The 19470-nt window shown below is 42.4% G+C and overlaps 1 protein-coding gene across 7 annotated transcripts in view; it reads left to right on the forward strand.

Moving 5' to 3' along the window:
• Cttnbp2 (cortactin binding protein 2) overlaps positions 1–19470 on the forward strand; it is a 157614-nt gene that overhangs the window by 92471 nt on the left and 45673 nt on the right. For all 7 annotated transcript variants that reach the window (XM_028871752.2, XM_037203503.1, XM_037203500.1 and 4 more), the window contains 5 exons: positions 136–339; positions 2046–2145; positions 3957–4107; positions 6969–7220; positions 17243–17360. In XM_028871752.2, the coding sequence (XP_028727585.1) occupies positions 136–339; positions 2046–2145; positions 3957–4107; positions 6969–7220; positions 17243–17360 (825 nt within the window). The remainder of the gene's footprint in view (positions 1–135; positions 340–2045; positions 2146–3956; positions 4108–6968; positions 7221–17242; positions 17361–19470) is intronic.

Consider the following 19470-nt stretch of genomic DNA (forward strand, 5'->3'; position numbering starts at 1 on the left):
ATCGTGTTAGAAATGTGTAATTAATCTTGTAGGGATATAGTTTCATGTCTCTCTGTGTGTGATTCAAAAAGGAATGGTAGTGTCTGTCTTCTCTTGTCCCTCCTACTCTCTAACTAGGGTCACTTTAACCTACAGGCTGGTCACCCTCCCTAACCCCTTTGTTAATGAGTGGTGGTCCTGCCCCCCTGGCTGGCAGGCCTACCCTTCTTCAGCAAGCTGCTGCCCAGGGAAATGTCACTTTATTATCAATGCTGCTTAATGAAGAAGGACTGGACATAAATTACTCCTGTGAAGATGGCCATTCTGCCTTGTATTCTGCTGCTAAGAATGGACATACAGGTAAAAAAAAAAAAAAAAAAGAAAGAAAAGAAAAAGAAAAAACACAAGCTCTTACCTTACCACACTTGTAAAAGGACAGAAGACCAAAGGAGATTGATTCACTGGGTTCACTGTTGTAAGCAAAAGATCCACTTGAATTTCATTTTTCTTTTAAAGGGAGGAATGAGTAAATCTTTTTTCCCATGAGTTTTAAAGTCTTATGAATATTTAAAGGCCTAATTATGTACTTACTTAATGTAGAATGTAGAGCTAGTAGCAAAGTAAATTTTCATTTGTGCACACCAAAAGGTATTGTCCACATAGTGATTATAAATCACCCGTTAGAGTCAAGCTGTGGCTCTGGGCTCACTCCTGTCAGGGCAGAATAACCCTGATTTATGCTAAGGAAGAAGAGCAGAGCATCCAGGCTGTGAGGATTAGGGTATTGAGTGCACGCTACAGTGAGGGTAAGTTTTACTAGATAGGAAGGATGGTCCTGGAATAATTTATAGTTAGTTAGGGGTTTGTTTTTTGGGGGGCTGGGGGGCGAACTGAAAAATCATGGCACAATAAATGATCTGTCAGTGGACACTGAATTATTTTTACTCTTTAACATGCAAGCCCATAGTCCAATCTACTAAAACATGTAGTAGTTCAGAAAAGGAGATAGCTTGACTGCACGTCCTAAATTAACAGCGTATGTGAGCCATAGGCTACTGGTTGGTTCAGACAGACACAGTATTTCCCTGAGCAAAGAAGACTGTAGTTTTGCTGTGGGATGTTCTGTATATTAAATGTGTTTCTCTGATTGGTTAATAAATAAAACACTGATTGGCCAGTAGCCAGGTAGCAAGTATAGGCAGGACAAGCAGAGAAGAGGATTCTGGGAAGTAGAAGGCTGAGGCAGAAAGACACTGCCAGACACCACCATGACAAGGGAGATGTAAGGTACTGGTAAGCCACGAGCCACATGACAAAATATAGATTAATAGAAACTGGTTAATTTAAGATAGAAGAAGTAGATAACAAAAAGCCTGCCACAGCCATACAGTTTGTAAATAATATAAGCGAATGCTGGGGCTTGGTGGGACCCAGAGAGGAAACTCCAACTACATAGTTTTAAAGTGCTTTGGAATTCAGAAGCACTGGGGGAATTTCCTTCACTGCAGAGAAATTAAACCATGCACTATTATTTATGCTACTTCTCTGTTCGTGATGTTTATGTCTCAGGTGACTCTCTGTGGGCTCTTCTTGATCTTAATGTGTGTAGGATGACCCACAAAGAATCACTTTGACAATTAAATTAGTATCAATCATGCACTAAGAATGTAACTATATAAATACAATTTGGTAAATGGATCTGGTTCTTTGCCCCAAAACATTATTTTGGAGAAATCTCTGCTGGGGAGGGGTGGGGCGAGGAATCTAGCAAAGTATTTTTCTGATATATGGTATTCCTTTTTATCCATCAACAACTCTCCTAGGAATACTTTTAAAAATCACGTCTTGGTGGCTTTGGAGATAGCGTGTCTTTGGGAAAAGAGGTGACTTTCCATATGAAAGTCCACGACATGCATACCACATCCAGCAGGACAAAGCTCTCAGATCAGCTGTGCAGGAGAGAGGGCCTTGAGCCATTAGAGTCTCGTTACAGCTTCTAGGGAGCTTGGCTCATCATAGCACTGAACAGAGTATTAACGTGACTTTCTGTTAAAAACCCACCGTAGACTGTGTGCGATTGCTGCTGAATGCAGAAGCCCGAGTCGATGCTGCTGATAAAAATGGCTTCACACCCTTGTGCGCCGCAGCTGCTCAGGGACATTTTGAGTAAGTGGTGCTCTTCATTCTTTTCATTTGCCTGTTTGTTTCTGTGAGAACGACCCCTTTTTATATTCCTGCACATATTTCACTCCTGCTAAATATGTAAATGAGTGATCAACATCCATTGACAAATCCTCCAAACATCTTTGAGTGTTCATATGCAAAGCTGGACCCTAGATTTGTTTTCGTAATAATAGTTAAGTGTTGTATCTGAAGGGCGTGGTGTATGCCCATGTCTGAATTATCCAACACTGAACTTACTTCTGGAAAAGGTCAACTATAGCATACCACTGGAGAACGAAGTAAGGAATGCTGGGCTCTTCATTGTTTTCTCTTTCCTACAAAAGCTTTTGTTAGTGCTACCATTAAAAGTAAAACATAGAATTATATTATTTATTATAATGCTTTTGTCCTTCTGGTAAGTTATTTGATAGTTAGGCCCCCATGCTTATCTTGCTTCATTTACAATTAAGAAGAGAAAGATCAAAGCAGGGCTCTTGCATACTGAAAGTAGCTCAGGTACAAAGGGAATACAAAGGGAACTGGTTAGTTACTAGGCACATGACTTTAACAGTGATTTCTAAAGGAGTTGGAAGTCATTAAATAGAGTGATCACTTTTGGAAACTAAAAGTCATATTTTAATAATAGACTCTAGCAAATTGCTGCCCGGCCTGTGCTGAGCTGGCAGGTTGTGAAGCTTATATACTGCTGCCTGAAAATCCATCTGTCCTGAGAGAAATAGTCTTGAGCAAACTACGGAATCCATGGCATTTTGGTTTTGAGCCTCAGTCTATACCAGATGAGCTGTTTCTCCAGCTCAGACTACACAGTTCTTAAAGTAGGGCTTTTTTGAATTCACATCAGTGATATTAATTATAAATGTATTCTCTAGTATTTCAAATGCATCCTTCGGCGTCATTTTCCCTGGGGGATCTGGTGCACATCTCATCAGCCTGAGTTTGGTTTTGGAAACCATGCTGCTTTTGCTGCTCCTTTTGGTTATATTCTGTGTCCTCCAAAACAGACCTCTCCTCCCGGGTCTGTTTCTGCTCTTGTCACCTCCTGGTCACCTCACCATCTGGAAGCTCCTTGCTTGGAAGACATACCTGCCACAGGACAGAAACACAGATAGCTTTTGAAGGAGGAACCTGTGGAAATGCAGGAATCAGTAAATGTAAAGGACATGTTACACAAATATGTCAACATGTAACTTATTCTAAAACATGTGTAAGCCAAATACGGGTAAAAACCAAAACCAACCAACCTGCCTTCCCCGAATTCAGTTTGTTCAAATTCTGTCTCTGTGTGTTGAACTAGTCACTGCGTTCCAGTCTTGGCTTTACCCCTTCCCTTTTTCTGTGTGGCTCTGTGTCCTCAGAAGCCAGCTACTGCCCAAAGAGACAGCCTCTTCCATCTTTCTCCCAAGGCAGCCCTTTCCCAGCCCCCTGCTACTTTTTATGGAGGAGGCACATGGTGCCAGGCTATCTATGCCATTTATAATTGTTTTTCTTGAGGGAAAGAAAAACCACAGAGTGATTCAGCAGGCCTATGTTTGTTCCGAGGCTCACACTATTTTCAATTACAAATAGTACGTCCACCAAGTGTGATTAAACCACTTAACCCAATAGTGTTGTTTTTAGTCCTGTGAAAGTGATAGCAATGCAGTAAGGTTCATAATACCCAATGTGGTCTAAATAAAACTAATGGCTACATGTCAGTATGCAGGCTTGCTTATGCATGTCATCTAGGAATGACCAGGGAGCACGTCCGAGCTGACATCTCATTTCTGTATAACTAATCACAATCCCATGTGCAGATGTATAGAATTACTAACTGCATATGATGCCAACATCAATCACGCTGCTGCTGGAGGACAGACACCTCTGTACCTGGCCTGTAAAAATGGAAATAAAGAATGTATCAGACTCCTGCTGGAAGCTGGCACCGACCGGAGTATAAAAACCAGAGTAAGTACCCATCTGGGAGAGTTCTCACTGACATCCATACCACGTCTGAAAACTAGTTGTATAGGTTCAAACATCATATACTTGTGGTTTTCTAATATAGATGTGTATACAGGACATGTGCAGACATTTTTTGATGTCATTATTCCCTAAATAAGGCAGTATAACAACTGGTTACATAGTATTTGCACTGTAGATGGCACTCTAGGTAATATGGAGAGGACTTAAGGATGTGTCTAAGCGCTCGGGAAATGCTGCAGTAGTTTTCATGAGGGATTCATGTATGTCCAGGAAGACAGAAGCCAGGCTGGGTGGGGTGTAGCTTTGGGACTCTTCTCCCAGGAATGCTAAAGGACAGCTGTACATGGAAGCAGGCCCCTCAGTTGTCCTTTCGCTTTAAAGATACCGAATTGGAAAGTGACCTCTGCTTGAGTCTCTAGCTTGCTAGTTAAAAATTATGTCCATTTCACCTCATTAATCATTCAAATTCTGAGGCTTGAAACAACAAAAAGAAAGGATAATGGGGCTATTAATATTTCAGAATAGAGACAATGAGCATGTAAGTTTTTATTCATTGAACCAATTCTACTCTTAGAACTTTGATGTTATTATATAATTTCTCCAACAAGAACCCATCATTAATTATCAATATGAGCAAAGATAATGAGGCCAGGTATAAATATTTTCCATTGTGGGTTATTGGTAGAGCTTAAAATCAAAACAAAACTCCAGAATTATGTTTATTCAATTTCAAATTTTTATTCAATTTTGAAATTCTTATTATATGTGTATGGGAGTTTTTCCTGCAGGTGTGTCTGAACCGCTCACATGCCTGGTTCCCATAGAGTTCAGAAGAATTCATCAGATCCTGTGGAACTAGAGTTACAGGTGGTTGTGGGGGTCATGTGGGTGCTGGGAATTGAACCCAGCTCCTCTAAAAGAACAGCCAGTGCTCTTAGCCACTGAGACATTTCTCCAGATGCTGTTTGTTTTTTTAATCTGAAAAAAGTAGTTTAGTTTTACATTTCCTTGTTATTTGATGTATTTCATCAAAGAAACATATGGTATTTATTTATATATATTCACTACAAAAATCCTACCTTATAGATGAAAGAGAAATGAATTTTGCTTCATCAAACTAAGAAGTACAACATGGAAGGTTAAACCAGATCCTGTTGAGAACATAGATCCATGCCCTCTAGCTAGATTTGTTGAGCTGAACAGAGAATCTTTAGAAATACATAAATGCACAGTATAATTCATAGGTGGTCTCAGGGGAATAATTATGTCTTGTGCCTTTTAATGGTAAGGTAGTAAGAGAAAGTGGAATGTTGAAAGGTTTTTGTCTTGTCTTGTTTTTTCCTAGAAGGTCTGCTTAGACTGTTAATTAGGAAGGAAGGTAATTGGCACTTACTCTCTGTGGCCTACATAAGGTTGGTATCCTAATGCTACAGAAAAAAGAAGGGGGCCTGCTTTACCTGACTGGCTCATACCCCCCGCTCTAGATACCGACTCTGTGGTCTTGTCTGAGTCAACTGAACTTTACTGGCATGAGATCCAAAACAGAAAAAGGCAGTGGAAAGGATCGCAATACTTAGTGTACACTGAGATGGTTCTCACTTACTGGCTGATTTTCTTAGCTTTTACATCATTACTTAAAAAATAGTGCAGTTGTGGTATATACCTGTGATTCCAGCACTCAGGAGGCAGAAGCAAGAGGTCTGTATCAAGTTCCAGGCTAGCAAAGGCTGCATAGTGAGACCCTTTCTCAAAACACACATTACAAAAAAGGAAAGAAAATACTGTAGCTCATTGAAATATATTTAATATAACAATATGGAATTCTATATGAAAATGATGTTAAAGCTATAATGTAAAATAGAAAAAAAAAAATAAACCCCCAAAGCAAGTCAATTCTTTGACAGAATCTTTAAAAACAAACAAGAATTCCTGTGGAATGGGCACACGCACCTCTATGTCGGAATGAGGGGGGAACACTTGTCAGGTTTAACTGTATCCCACTCACTTGCTGGGCATGCTTGATAAGCTGGTGGGCTCTTCCCACTGCAGTCCCCACAGATGCACTTGTCTGGAGAGAGGCTTGGGATCTGCACTTCTAACAGTCCCAGAGGATACCGAGGCTGCAGGACTGAAGACCACTACCCTGAGACCGACTGCTCTCGAAGCCAGCTAGACTGGGGCAGGGGCCCCAGAGTAATTCATTCTAGAAAACAGACTCAGGGATTTTAGGTGGAACATTTTCTGAGGAAGTATGGAATACCTCTACAGTGAGCAGTCACTGAGCAGAAGCCCATAGACATCCAGCGAAACGATCTGGCTTTGTTTCTCCTGTATTCCTACCTTTCCCCTATTACCTAGAATCTCTCCTTCTGGAATAATTGGCATAAAAGTGTTTGAATCCTTTGATCATTGTTGCCTTGAAGTAAAACTGGCTTTCAGCAGTGTTCTCCAGTGTATTGCTAATTTACTAATACCATTGTTATTGCATACAGTTAAAAAAAATCTCATTAGGGAAACGTTCATTCCATTTTTAATACTAAATTGAGATTCTGGTTGGTCAAGCATAATACTCAGGAGACTAGGCAGTACCTGCTCATTCCAGATGGTAACTATTAGGTAGAAATGGTGATTTAACAGCAAACATGAATCACAGTTGTGGGAAATAGTGTCACCAAGGAAAATCAGAGAGCTTAAGTTCATCAGGACTATTCAGGGTTGGACCACCTCCTTTCTTTGGTACAGTGGTCCCTGACCAAGAACATTTAGAGGTGGGTTTTCAAATAACACTGTTTTCATCGTTCATGTTGTTTTCAATGCTTTCCCCCTGGTCAATTTATTTTCAGGATGGCTGGACACCAATTCACGCAGCTGTGGACACTGGTAACGTGGACAGCCTCAAGCTCCTAATGTACCATAGAGTGCCAGCTCATGGAAACTCTTTGAGTGCAGAAGAGCCCAAGTCAGACTTGTTCACCGTGAATGGAGGAGAGAGCCCTCCAGGTACATCTAAGCCTGTGGTTCCTGCCGACCTCATTAACCATGCTGACAAAGAAGGCTGGACAGCTGCCCATATCGCTGCTTCCAAAGGTTTCAAGGTGTGTCTGGCAGCTGGCCTTATCACCCAGTTGTGAATTTGATGAATGGTATAGTCATCTGCAGTTGATCCAGTGTGTTTAGACTGAGTAATTGGAAATGGAGTAATACCATTGCAGAAGATGATGAGCTGCTGCTGGTACAAATTGTCTTTCATTTCTCTCCAGCAGATGTTTATGGCTAAGGACAAAAGAGAATTTTCATTTTTTAAAAAAAAAAATCTTTTATTTGGAGTCTTTCAATAACAAATATGAGAGTAATTTCAAATGTTTTATCTCATCCGTGTTAATAAGGAAAGATTAGTATTAATGTAATTCATGGGTCATTTACAACCAAGGCCACATACTTGTTAAAGCACTGCTATCTAGAGGGAGGCTCAGATTGTAGGCTAGTGTCTTGTGCTCTTTCTATTAGTAACAGTAGGTTTACCAATAATATGGTATTAGAACACTCCTGAGTGCAGAGCACTATGCGTGCTAATATCTGAAGAAAAATTTTTATCTTAGCTCTTAGACCAGTGGCAAGTGTCGGGTAAGGAGACAAAAGAGAGTCCAAAGCGATGAATGGGCATCAGATCAGCCCCGCCATCAGTGATGTGGAAAAACAGATTATGCACTTCACAGCCAGGGTTTTTAGGAATAGGCACTTCAGGGACTGTTCGTTCTAAAGGAGGTGGAAATCGCTTGGGGTCCTGCCGACCACTGGAGAGAGCAGTTCAGGGGGAGGAGAAAGAGAGTAAACAGGGAAGGAGAGGCTAACAGCCCAGACCGAGTCAGGTGAAATAGAAAGAAGGGGACACTAGGAGCGGCATTGCTGGTGTCGGGGCCTCTGGTGACACTTCATCAGGAGCCGGACCTGAAATGACCAGTGACTGCAGCCAGTGGGAGGCCCTAGCACAGTGGTGAGAACAGTGGTAAGGAGAATTATTACAGGCAGAAGTGTTCAAGGATGGGGCTGAAGATAGTTTAGTGGGTGAAGCGCTTTTTGACCAATCATGAGGAACTGAGCTTTGATAAAGAGCCCCTACATGAAAGCTGGGTGTGGGGGCATGCTCTGGCAACTCCAGTACTGAGACTGTGGAAACAGACAGATCCCAGGGACTTCCTGATCAGTCAGTCTAGCTGAAACTCTGAACATCATGCTCAGGGCGAGATTCTGCCTCAAAAATAAGTCAGAGAGCAACAGAAGAAGACACCCAAAGTCAATTTATGGCCTTCACATGCTGCACACACACAGGCATGTATACACACACACACACACACACACACACACACACACACACATATATATGCCTCCACACAAACATAGACTTGTAAGCACACAGATAAATGTCTAGGGATGGAACACAGCACACATGGAGAAGGAGTGGAGCTGAATGGAAAGATAATATCTTTCAGGAAAGAGCAAAGAAAAAGCATTGATTGGTGAGATAGAAGGCGGTTTGGGTATGCTTGAATTAAGTACTACATTCACTCATTCCACATGGAAATGCCTGTGTGGAGCTGTTAGAGCTACTGCAGACACGGGGACTTCACAGTTCGATGTCTGAAAAGAGAAGGAAAAGGAAAAGCATGATTTTGCTCAGTGCTTGTTAGCTTTATGGTTTCCCCCATTTTACTATTTGACACAAAAGAAATAAAAATTCTGAGAACTCAATATGCATCGTTTTAATGGAATGCATATGGTGTAAAAGATTTTAGGAGACCTAAATGGGAAGTGTAAGTCATTTAAGTTTGAAAATGCAGTTACTCAGAGACAGTTTCGGTGACAAAAAGGTTCACAGAAAGACAGTTTGTTGCTCACAACCATTCCTTCAACAACAGCAAAACTCTGTAATGGCGATGTAGCTGGTAAGAGTGGGTTATAAGTACAGTACACTCAGCCTGTAGACACAACACAGCGGAAAAGCAGTACATCTCTGACCTAAGGTGTTTGCCTACTGTACCTCTGTACCTCTTTTGCTTGGCCAACAGGAACCTCTGTACTTCTGTACCTCTTTTGCTTGGCCAACAGGAACCTCCTCCCCTGGGGAGCTAGCCTTCAGTGAAGGATGGTGCTTCTGCAAGGTCATTTCAATATGAACTCTTATGAGTTCCATAGTTTTGATGATCAAAGATGGTATTTCCATTGATCCCCCAGACCCTGACAGCAATAAATGCTCCTTCACTGTTGTGTAACAGGAAATATGACCTCCTTTTCTCAGAATAGGATTCTTCTGTATCCTCTTATTTTTAAAAGCATAAGATCAATTTTTGATGCAAGATTTTAAGGAATGATTGACAACACACACTGCTAAGCTGTTTAAATAATAGATTTTTTTTTAGCTCTGGAGTGGGCATTTAATCTTCCATTTTGACCTCTTTATTTTATGATTAGGGTGTCTAAGCCTGAGAGGGTTTAATAGATCGCCATTGGGAATGAAGCCCAGATTTCCTGATCCGTTACTCTTTCTCACTCCACATCCTTCCTTTCTAGTCAAAACTATTATGAAATATATCTGTATCACTTGTCTAAAACAATGTTTCCGCTCTGTCCAAAATATCTTTCCCAGATTACCCATTTATAATAAATTTCTAAGACCGAATTTCCTGAAACAATAAATCGCAACCATCAGTGTATGGTGGAATCATTCTACTCTAGCCACACAGGTCCTTACAAATGATCTCAGCTGGTCTCATATGCCTTTCTAGTCTGTATAAAGCTCAAGAAACTCAGAAACATACATGCTGCATATTCCCTCTCTTATGCAGATCCTAGATTTTTATTGATATTGTATATGAGTGTGGGTATAGATTATGCAGCTGGAAACACAACTCTACAAGGCAGGTTCACGAGTCAGATGTGAGGATATACATTTGGGTCTTGTTACTGCAGAAGCAACAATTAAAGCTGAAAATTTGATGAGCTTGTAAAAACAGGAGACAGTGGGACCTTGGAATTACTAATGTAAAGCCAGCAGAGAAGCAAACACCAGAGGGAAATACTAGGTGAGCATACTGGTTAGGTTTTTTGTTTGTTTGTTTGTTTCTTGTTGTTGTTGGTTTGGTTTGGTTTGGTTTGGTTTGGTTTTTTGTTTGTTTGTTTTTGTTTTTCAAGACAGGGTTTCTCTGTGTAGTTTTGGTGCCTGTCCTGGACCTCACTCTGTAGACCAGGCTCACAGAGATCTGCCTGGCTCTGCTTCCTGAGTACTGGGATTAAAGGCAGGCGGCACCACCCAGCCATAGTGGTTAGTTTTGTCAACTCCATAGGAATTAGTCACATTGGGAGAAGGAACCTTGATTGAGAAATTGCTTGCCACAGATTGGGCTATGAACCTATGAAATATCTGTAGTACAGAATAAATATCTGTAGTGTAGAATTAATAGAAATCTATTGTTTTAATTATGTGAATATGTGTGTATCTGTATGTGGGAATGTCCACATGAGTACAGGTGTTCAGGAGGCCAGAGGCTTCAGATCCATCTGGAGCTGGAGTTTCAGGCTGTTGTGAGCTGCCCAACTTGGGTGCCAGAATCTGAACTCAAGGCCCTCTACAAGAGCAGTAAGAGCTCTTAACACTGAACCATCTCTCCAGCCCTGAAATCTCTTTATTTTTATCTTCTGTGACCATTTTCTTTTCCCCTTCATTTTTAGTGAAAATAATTAATGCCATACTACCTGTAAACAAAGGGAATGATTCCCTTAAATACTCATTCCAGAACATTAAGGGAAGGTCAAATGAAAGCTTGCTTATTTGCAGCAGCAATGACTGACTGGCAGAAACATAATGGGGACATAAACTTAGCTATAACCACACTCAGTCCCTCACCCAAAATACGGAACTGTGATGTCTTCCACTTAAGGCTGCACCTGACTCTAAACTCCTTTTCCCTCTCACTCTGTACTTTCTTCATTGACATCCCACAAATACTGTCTCTCGGGACTCCAGAATCTTGTCTTTAAGCCTCCTGAATATTCTCTGAGACTGTTCAGGAAGGTTATTCGGAGTTCTCAGCTCATCTGCGAACATCTCCAAGCATTTTTGTTTGCCCACAGTGGTCGTGTTTGTGCTTCGTGTCCCAGTGGAACCGTTCATTTCAGGCTTTTACTCTTTAAACATCGCAGCTTAGAGGGGGACCATAACAGCCCTATCAATGACCATATTTGCTCTTGATTCACCAAAAGGTTCAACATGATTGCAGCTCTGTCTGCTCACCTCTTCGTTTTCCTGAGCTGAAGGCAGTGCCGACTTTCTTTGCTTACCTGTTCATTTTCCTCACTCCATGAGTTCAGATGAGTTCATTCCTTAGTAAATTAACTGTGATGATGTGCTTCCTCATTTACTCCATGCATCCTGTCCTTGTGACTTCTCGTCTGCCCTTTAGATGCATTCTCCACTCTGCTGCAGTTCCCACCTTCTTTATGCAGCTATGGGTAGGACCTACCTAACTGCTAAATATGGTGACGTAGCTTTCCTACTTCGTATCCCTTTATGGCTTTGTCACCCTCCTCGGAGTAGGGTTTCCTTAATGTAATGGTTAAGACCCTTCTCAGTGGCCTCAGACAACAAGCACATGCATTTCTCTCTCCTTTCCTAGAGTGTGCTGTGTGTAACCCTCATGCCTGACTGATCTCTCCCTGGCTTCACATCTACTGTCCCCCTAGTCTCAAATGGCTTCTTCACCTGTCCTGACCCTGCTTGCCTAGGAAATATCTTGGTAGATGTTTCAGGCTCTGGAGTAGGGTGTTCCCAGGGCACCTCTTCACACTTCACTTAAATGGTTTGTACTTTACTGTAACTGTTTGCATGTATCTCTCCCCTTCTTATTCCTCTAGAAGAGTTTCTTTTTCTCCTCTGGGTGTACTGTTCCTAGCAGAGACTCTGGCTCAGAAGTAGTTTCTTGAACCAATGGGTGAATGGACAAGTACAGCCCTTTTGGAACGTTCTGTTTCCTCACTCTCTTCCTTTCCAGTGTGTCTTTCCCAGGCATCCATCAGCATTTAAAACAGAGCTGATCATAGCATTTTCCTTGTCGCACACAGCCCCGTGTCTACAGAAGAGCACCCACGCTGCTTAGTGCACAGCATTATAGCTGCCCTCCGACAATTCTGTTTTGACCAATTCACACCTACGTCTACCTACTTGCTTATGCCAGTGTGTCTATCTTAATCGCTTCTGCCTCCCCTGCCTGCAGAGCAGTGGGCACACCCACACCCAAAGGCTGTTCTCAGCACGTAGCCGGGTGTTTATCTGTGCATTTGTGAACTTGTGTTTTCTTTCTTCTTCTCCCTCGGACCAATTGCAAGTTCCATCTCTCTGCCTGGAATTTGATTTTATCTCTAGCACTTTGATCTTGGGGTTTGTACTCTGTCTCCTCGGCACCGGTACCTTGCTTCTGAGCTCTCCTTAAATGATGATGGAGGGTGGAGGAGACTTCTCATCATCCCCCAACATCTCTTCTGTTCGTTCTCTGTGATAGTGAATCTCTGCATTTGGCGGGGGCTCCTGGTCCGAGATGAAGATTCCATTCTGACAAATGGAATGTGAGTGGAAATGAAGCCCAGGACACAGGTTTTAGGTCTCTGTGATAGCAGATGTATCTCCATAAGACTTCAATTTAAACTCGTCCATCTGGATACCTGGGTGGGACATTCAGGCCCACTTCTGCGGGGTGTTTACCCACCAGCCCCACAGTTCCCCAGTTTTCTTGAGTGAGAGTAGCAGGAAATATCAGATAGAAGGATTTAGAGTGTGGAGATAAACAGGAAATACAGGATAGTCTCGAGTGGGCCTGGAACCTATTCCAACAGGCCCTGACTGTCTCTGCCCCAGGGTATTTATAGAAATGCCAAGTGGTGGAGCAAAAGACCTCGCCCCAGCATGGCTAAGTGCAGACCATCTCAGACAGCTGCACCTAGGCCTGTGGTCCAATCATCCTCTTTATGCAGACCTGCTGAGTCAAGCCACGAGGAACCTGAAAATGGGCTCCCACACACTTCCCAGCATGTCTCCTCTTCATTCAGTACCTCATGGAAAGGGGAAAGGTGGATGTTTTTTCTCCACTTTTCTTTCTTCCTACTTTTCTGTACAGCAAACGTCCCCTGCTGTCACATCTATGGTTCTTTTGCTGTGGTTTAAATGAATGTTTCCCAAAGGCAGTGGAAGCTTTAAGAAGTGGGCCAGTCAGGAATCTTCGGGTCACGTAGGATCTTTATTATGAAGGGGATGTTGGGACCCTGACCCTTCCTCTGTCTTTCCTTTGCTTCCCAGTCAACATAATGTTCTCAGTTTTGATCCCCCTCATGGCCCTGCCGTAATCTGCTACCTAATGAAAAGACCACATAAGACAAGCCACTGGCCAGAATGGGCATCTCTGGGACTGACTGCAGACAGCCTCTCATCTATTTAAGTGTTTATGCTGGGTATTTGTTACAGTAATCTAGCATGCCAGCCCTTTCTTCTTCCTACTTTCCCCATATGTAACATAAAAGAAATCTTGGTGTATATGTGCATTGTGTGAGTGCATGTGCATGTGAGTATGGATCCGTACATGTCATTCATGCATGTAGGCTTCGAAGGACAGCTTCAGGTGTTGGTCCTAGCCCTCTACCTTCTTAGAGATACTCTCTTATTGGTCACTGCCTACACCAGTTTGACTGACAGCCCAGGGAGTGCCTGGCTCCGCCTCCCTTCTTGCTATACCTTCTTGCTATACCTTCTTGCTATGGGAGTCCTGGCATGCATACTCCCATACCCAGCTTTAGATGGGTCTCAGTATATGGAAGTGCAGTCTGTGATGTTTATGTGGCATGAATGATGTAACAGTACATGTCTCAGAAAATTACATGAGTCATGACTATTCTTGCAGAGTTTCTCAGAAACTCTGCCTGACATTAGCATGTGTTCCAATGTTATGTCGTAGCTGTAGTTGTTGGGAAGGACCTTCTGAGTCAAAGTCTTCATCTAGTTTGTGTTTCCCATGAGGTCTGTACAGCACCATAGGATTAGGTTTGTAGCAGTGTTTGGATTGGATGCCGTTATCCTCATGAACACATCTTCCATGCTCCCTTCAAGAACAAGGCAGTACTTGTCATATTATGTCCCACTGCTGTACATGCAACTAGAATCAATCTAGTTTGAAGGTCAGGAATCAAAGAATCTTAATTTGAGATACTTGAAAATTTGTGTTGTAACTTTCTATCATTTAAAAACATAATTTAAAGTTACATCACCTAAATTATCTTTAGACTAATATTTGCTGTGGGCACTGCTACCTTATAATGACTGTGTTGATTATAATAAATTACAGCTGCTAATAAACACGGGGAACTCAGTTCATGCCAAGCATCAAAGAACTCTGCAGCTTTGTTCAAGTCACAGGGCAGTCCTATGAGAGACATTGTTTGAAACACATATAAAGAAATTGAATCAGGAATGCTATAAAAAGCCATGCCATGCTTTTCTTTTTTCTTTTGTTCTTTTTTGTTTTGTTTTGTTTTGTTTTTTGTTTTTGTTTTTCAAGACAGGGTTTCTCTGTGTAGCTTTGTGCCTTTCCTAGAACTTGCTCTGTAGCCCAGGCTGGCCTCAAACTCACAGAGATCCACCTGGCTCTGCCTCCCGAGTGCTGGGATGAAAGGCATGCGCCACCACTGCCCGGCTCATGCCATGCTTTTCAATATGATTATATCCATTAGCATGATTTGAATCCAGGTCTGCTTCAGCATTTACTATCTTTTGCCACAAGTACTAACTTGTCGAATAATTGTGGCCTTTAAAAAACCTATTGTGATCCTGGGATTGCAACATTTTGTTCCCATATTGTATTCTATTGAAGCCTATTTGAATAATGTCTCAGTTCGTATTAACCAAGTTTCTTATTGGCTGTCCTGTTGACTTAACTGGCTTTATAGTAGTTTTAGAAATAATAACTTGATAACTAGTTTATAAAATAGGTGTTGCTTTCAGTTAATTCTTTAGCTCAGTGACTCTCTAAGTCTGAACCGTAGACCCATGAAAGCCAGACTTTGATGATGGGGCCCTCCAAACTAAGTGAAAACCAGCAGAGAGAAATAAACATCCTGGGATGTTTCTTTGAAGGCAAGCAGGATTTCTTCATTTAGGGGTCTCCTAACAGAGCTCCTCTGGTTTGTAGGTCTAGTCTTCGATCCCATTAATACCCGGAAGAGTCCTCTATATCACCTATGCCCTTATATCAGCAAGGCTTCTGGTCACATTTCATTTTCATTGGTAGTTCCAACTTCCTTTTTGCTTTTCTTCCTGGTTCTTGGGCATTCCTTGAATTCATGAACTCGTTATTGTATGTAAAAGTGAATTTTGGAGCAATCTGAAGCAGCTGGAACTCACGCCTGCTCCCCCTGGGAGTGGGAGTTGGTACAGCCACTGTGAGAAGTCCTTGCAGTGTGTCCTAATAGAGCACAGAGGCCTGGCCTGCTCTGTGCCATCCAGGGCTAGTGCATACACCCTCAACTCTGCACCACAGGACACGCCCTGGAATGGTCATAGCAGAACCCAAATGTGTGTCAACAGAGAATGAATGAGTAATTTGTGGCATGTTTATGTCCAGGAATACCACACTGTAATGCTTTTTTTAAGTCAAATTCAATTATGGCTAGTAACATGTGGATGAATATTAGAGGTTATATTGAGTAAAAGAAGCTAAGTGTCAAAGTGTACCTGCAGTATGCTTCCATTTATGCCGAGTTTAAAAATAAGCTGGAGCAATCACTAATGTTAAAAATCAGAAAATAGTAATGGAGATGGGGGCAGCTGAAGGTTGAGAAGGGGCATGGAGCGGCAAAAGGTTCCTTTCAAATTAGATTGACTTTGCGGCCATGTTTCCCTGATTCATAGCAGTGTGTTCTCCATGGGGATATTGTAGTTCAAGTAGACTATTTTACTGCTCTCAGGAAGGGAAAATGATTTTACAAACAAAAGAGTTAAGTTCCATAGCAAGGGTGAAAGTCTGGTTGACCGTGTGGCAGGGTGCCTGGATGCATGCTGCCTGTCAGGCTGTGGAATCCAAGGGCTGGGGGCAAAGGCACTTGCTGGCATATGGAAGCCACAAAAGTCCCATCCTCAGTACTGCAGAAAGAAGAGAAAGAAGGAGAGATTTCACAGATACGGATATTTCAGTTCCAGCAACTCAGATATACAGATTCCTCCCAGGTATATCTACGTGAGTGTGTGTGTGTGTGTGTGTGTGTGTGTGTGTGTGTGTGTGTGTGTGTCTGTCTGTCTGTCTGTATGCATTTCTGTTTACCTGTCTTTGGGGAGAATATTTGGAAGGACATTACCCAGTTTGGCTTCCAGTACCTGTTATTGTTTCTGGCCTAATCAGTGTTCTCACTATTCTTGTAAAAATAAATAAATAAATAAATGAAGGAAGGAAGGAAGGAAGGAAAGGGAGAGAGACAGAGACAGAGAGACAGAGACAGAACAAACTTACCAGGATGCAACAAGAAGCACAATGGAAGCAGAAGTCTTTGGTTTGTATTGTGAGTTATCCTGAAAGGGGTGTGGTCTGCTGGAGTCATTTCATTCTTTATTTCACTCTTGGAAACAAGTGGTCAGTGAGCACAGGCATGTGCGGCAGTCAGAGGACAGTTTTGGGGAGTTGGCTCTCTACTTCCCCAACGTAAGTCTTGGGACGCCTGTCACAGACTCAGCTACTGACGCCTCTGCTGGCTGAGCTATCTTCACTTCCGGTTTTGCTTTGTTTGTTTGTTGGCTTGTTTGTTTTTCTTTTGTTCTTTTCGCTCTCCCTGCATAGCCGAGGATGGCTTATACCATGATGGGTAAGGGCAAAACCATGTCAAGTCATATATATCCCAGACAGGTCTCAAACTCCCAACGTTCCTGCCTTCACCTCCAAAGTATGGGTATGACAGGGGTGTGCCACCATGCCCAGCCTCAGACTATGAAGTCTTGATCAGCTAGCCATAGGCAACTGGCTTTCTTTCTTGGTTTTGCACTCGAGTTTATTGATCTGGGCTTGGCTATAATAGTGCTCTCTTGTCTTTACAGAACTGCCTAGAAATCTTGTGTAGGCATGGAGGTCTGGAGCCGGAAAGGAGAGACAAGTGCAATCGGACTGTGCATGATGTTGCCACTGATGACTGCAAGCATTTGCTGGAGAATCTGAGTAAGTGATGTTCCAGCCTGTTCACCCACACCGCTGGGGCCTCTGGAGCCCCGGGGAAGACATCAGTGCAGCTTTAATGGACTCACCCTCTTAACTTCTTCTGAGCCTTAGTTATAGCAAAACCACTTTTGATTGTATCATCAATGCTCCCCAGGAAGAATGAGTTTGCAAATGTCCTTTGCCATGCAAATAGTGCTAGCTCTTTCTTAGATTTTACCGACTTGATTGCCCCCACCCCACCCCCAACTTTCTCTAGACATGTCAAACTGCCAGGTGAGAAATCCCAGCTGTGTGCTGTGCATCAGCTGGTCCTATTTAACCATGCGGAGAAGGTTGCCTCCCAACACTTGGTTACCTACCAGTCTTTGCAGCTAATTGGTGATCTCCTGGGTCCCCTCCAGCTCTACAAGTTCATGCTCCTCAGTACATTTTATGGAAAGTTTCCTTGTAGGCTTATGCGTATGGAATGCCAGATCATAAAAAATATAGAATGTATCGATTACCTCTCAATCCAGCCATTAAGCTTATTGTTTCAATGATTACTCTTTGGGATAAGCAAAATTTGAACATCTCAAATAATGCTTTAATCTTTAATTATATACTCGGATATGGATCCATTCTCTCCCTTGTTTCCCCTTTCTTCCTCTCCCTCTTTTCTCCCTTCCTTTTTTCCTTCCTTTTACAGCTTCTCTAGGTAACATTCCCTTGCCTGAAACTCAGTATGTATACCAGACTGCCTTCAAACTCAGTGATCCTCCTGCCTCAACCTCCAGAGTGGTAAGAGGTGTGAACCCCCAGAGCTATGTTAGACATGTAGCCCATATCCACTGCTTGCTCCCTAACCCCTCTCCCAACTTAATTACCTGCAAGGTGTCATTTGTGCTGCCCATTTATGCACGGGCACGTGACATCACTGGACCATGTTTGACTTATCAGAGGCCAACCACATCCTTAAAGAAAACTGACTTTCCCTCCTGAAGCAACCTTCACCTGCTCAAAGCTCCTCAGCCAGGGGGTGGGTGCCCCTAAGCCCCTCCCCCATGCTCTTGTGCAGCTCCAGTGACTGAATTCATGAGTGCGGTAGTCTTGTCATGTGCCGAGACTGTCTTGCCTTGGTCCTCCTTGGCCTCTGGATCTTACACTTTCCTTCTTCTATGATGTTTCCTGAGCCTTGAGTTCTGGAAAGGAGTGTGACCAAAATAAAATAAAATAAAATAAAATGCCCCATTTATGACAATCGTTCTTTTAACTTTGACCAGTAGTGGATTCTGTATTTACTGGGGATGATCAATGCATAAAGAAAATCTTCAGTGTGGTCTGAGATAGGCACTAATTTGTGGGTATAGAGATAAAAACTTCAAGGTCCATTTAGCGAAATAATAGGTTCACTCCTGGGGAATATGAGTTTCCTAAGGATTCTTGGTCAGGTTTATAGTACTAGCCATGTATTTCCTCCTGTGGAGTGGGCTTTATATCAGAAAGCAATTAGATACCAAAGCTCCCCAGGTAGGAGTGGGTGTCCCTAAGCCCCTCCTCCGTAGATGATGGACTGTTGGGTGGCTTGCTCTTGTGCAGGTCTTATCTAGACAACCACAGTGACTGTGAATTCATGAGTGCATTCCAAACATACATTGCCTCTATTGCACCCAATAAGCATATCTTCTCAGTTTGCTCATTATTGTAGTTAGCAGATGTGGGAAGAGAGTCTATATGGGAAATTATCTAGATCAAGTTGGCCTATGTGCATGCCTATGGGGGATTTTCCTGATTGTTAATTGATATAAGATGACCAAGACCATTGTGGGCAGCATTATTCCCTAGACAGAAAGTTGTGAACAATATAAGAAAATTCTAGCTAGAGCAAAGAAGAAAGCAAGCAAGGATCCATGCATTTATTCTTTTTTTTTGCTCTTGACTGTGGATATTAGTGTGAGTTCCTGCCTTGATTTTGCAGAAATGAAGAACTGTAATATGGAATTGTAAACCAGAAATCCCTGTCCCCCCTGATGTTGTCACAGCAACAGAAATGAACCTAGACATTCATCATAAGGACTTACCATAGCTAGAGAATAACATATGATGTGAATTTTAGCTTTCAGCGCTACATTGT

Source organism: Peromyscus leucopus, chromosome 3 (genome assembly GCF_004664715.2).
Source record: "Peromyscus leucopus breed LL Stock chromosome 3, UCI_PerLeu_2.1, whole genome shotgun sequence".
Taxonomy (NCBI): Eukaryota; Metazoa; Chordata; class Mammalia; order Rodentia; family Cricetidae; genus Peromyscus; species Peromyscus leucopus.